Source organism: Lactuca virosa, chromosome 4 (genome assembly GCF_052849685.1).
Source record: "Lactuca virosa cultivar CGN04683 chromosome 4, Lactuca_virosa_CGN04683_v6, whole genome shotgun sequence".
NCBI lineage: Eukaryota > Viridiplantae > Streptophyta > Magnoliopsida > Asterales > Asteraceae > Lactuca > Lactuca virosa.
Window position 1 is genome coordinate 34,980,701 of NC_136429.1, and position 1,655 is coordinate 34,982,355.

The 1,655-nt window shown below is 37.0% G+C and overlaps 1 protein-coding gene across 1 annotated transcript in view; it reads right to left on the minus strand.

Moving 5' to 3' along the window:
• Positions 1 to 1,068: 1,068 nt before the first annotated feature.
• Positions 1,069 to 1,655, minus strand: part of LOC145104281 (uncharacterized) — a 724-nt gene continuing 137 nt past the window's right edge. Inside the window, exons 1-2 of the mRNA XM_079041546.1 lie at positions 1,484 to 1,655; positions 1,069 to 1,386 (exon numbers count right to left, since the gene is read on the minus strand). The exon at positions 1,484 to 1,655 is cut by the window's right edge and continues 137 nt beyond it. Coding sequence (XP_078897672.1) covers positions 1,069 to 1,386; positions 1,484 to 1,655 — 490 coding nt within the window. The remainder of the gene's footprint in view (positions 1,387 to 1,483) is intronic.

Sequence of the window (1,655 nt, forward strand, 5' to 3'; positions counted from 1 at the left end):
TTTAGTGGTCAACTTATTCATGGTCTTCTCATCCAAAGCCTTGGTAAAACCATCTGCCAATTGATCAGTGGTTAGAATATAGAACAATTCCCCTTTTCCTTTCTAAACGATATCACGGATGAAGTGATGGCGAATATCGATGTGTTTGGTATTAGAATGTTGAACTGGATTATGTATCATCAGAATCGTGCTGGTGTTGTCACACCAGATAAGAGTCTTTGAAAATGTAAATCCATAATCCAGAAGCTGATTCTGAATCCAAAGAATCTGAGCATAACACCTCCCAATGACAACATTTCTGCTTCGGTAGTAGAGCAAGCCACTAACATTGCTTTTTTCTTGACCAACTCATAAGTCTATTTCCTAGCAATTGAGCTCCCCCCGAAGTACTCTTTTGATCGATACCGCATCTACCAATATCAGAGTCAATGTAGCCAACCAGCTTGAATTCTGAATTATGTGGATACCATAACCCTAGATTGGGTGTATGCTTCAAATAACGGAAGATTCTCTTAACAACGTGTAGATGCGATTCATTGGGATTGGCTTGATATCGAGCATACAATATAGTGCCGAACATGATATACGAATGACTGGAAGTGAGATAGAGCAGAGAGTCTATCATTTCTCTATACATTCTCACATTAATGTTAGTGCTGGTTGGATCAACGGTAATTGTCACAGATGGTGACATTGGGGTCTTCGTTGGTTTACAATCAGTGAAACCAAACTTCTTCAGTAGGCCATTGATGTACTTGGCTTGACAAATAAAGATTCCACCGGTTAATTACTTAACTTGTAGACCTAATAAAAAAGTTAGTTAACCCATCAAGCTCATTTCAAACTTCTTAGCCATTACTTCAGTGAATTCAGTACTCAGTGTCTCATCAGTAGATCCAAAAATGATAACATCTACATACAGTTGAGAAAGTATACTATGTGACCCTAATTGCTTAAAAAATAGAGTATTATTAGTAGCCCCTCACTTGTATCCATTCTCCAATAGATAATTAGATAGTGCGTCATACCAAGCGTTAGGAGCTTGTTTCAGAGCATATACAACTTTGTCTAGACGATACACATGAACTGGATATTCTTCACTAATACAAAATTGATGAACATGCAGAAGTTGTTGCTGGTCTTGCTACGAGTAATGATCACTGAGTTGATGCTTCCAATGATATGAGATTCAGGGTGATCGTGAAGAAATCTATGATTTTCATCATTATTGTTGGTCGGTTCATCATCAGATAATAATTCTTCATGATTAGGAGTTACACCAGGGTTTGATTCTTCAGCATCATGAAATTGATCTTCAGTGTAATGAATTTGATCTTCAGCGTCATTAGGATTGTTGAGAGTATGATCACTATTCAGAACAACTGGCTTAGTGATAGGAAAAACAGGACAATGAAAGCTAATTAAGAATTTGGTTAGGATGATCCGTTCGATCTTGAATGAAAGTTTCTTCATCAAATGTAACGTGAATAGATTCCTCAACAATTTGTCTTGAAAGATTGAATAGTCTGAAGGCTTTAGATTCACTTGCATATCCTAAGAAGAACCCGTTACCATACTTTGCTTCAAATTTTGAACGTCGATCCTTCTGATTCAAGATAAAACAAACACACCCGAAAACAAGAAAGTAAGAGATA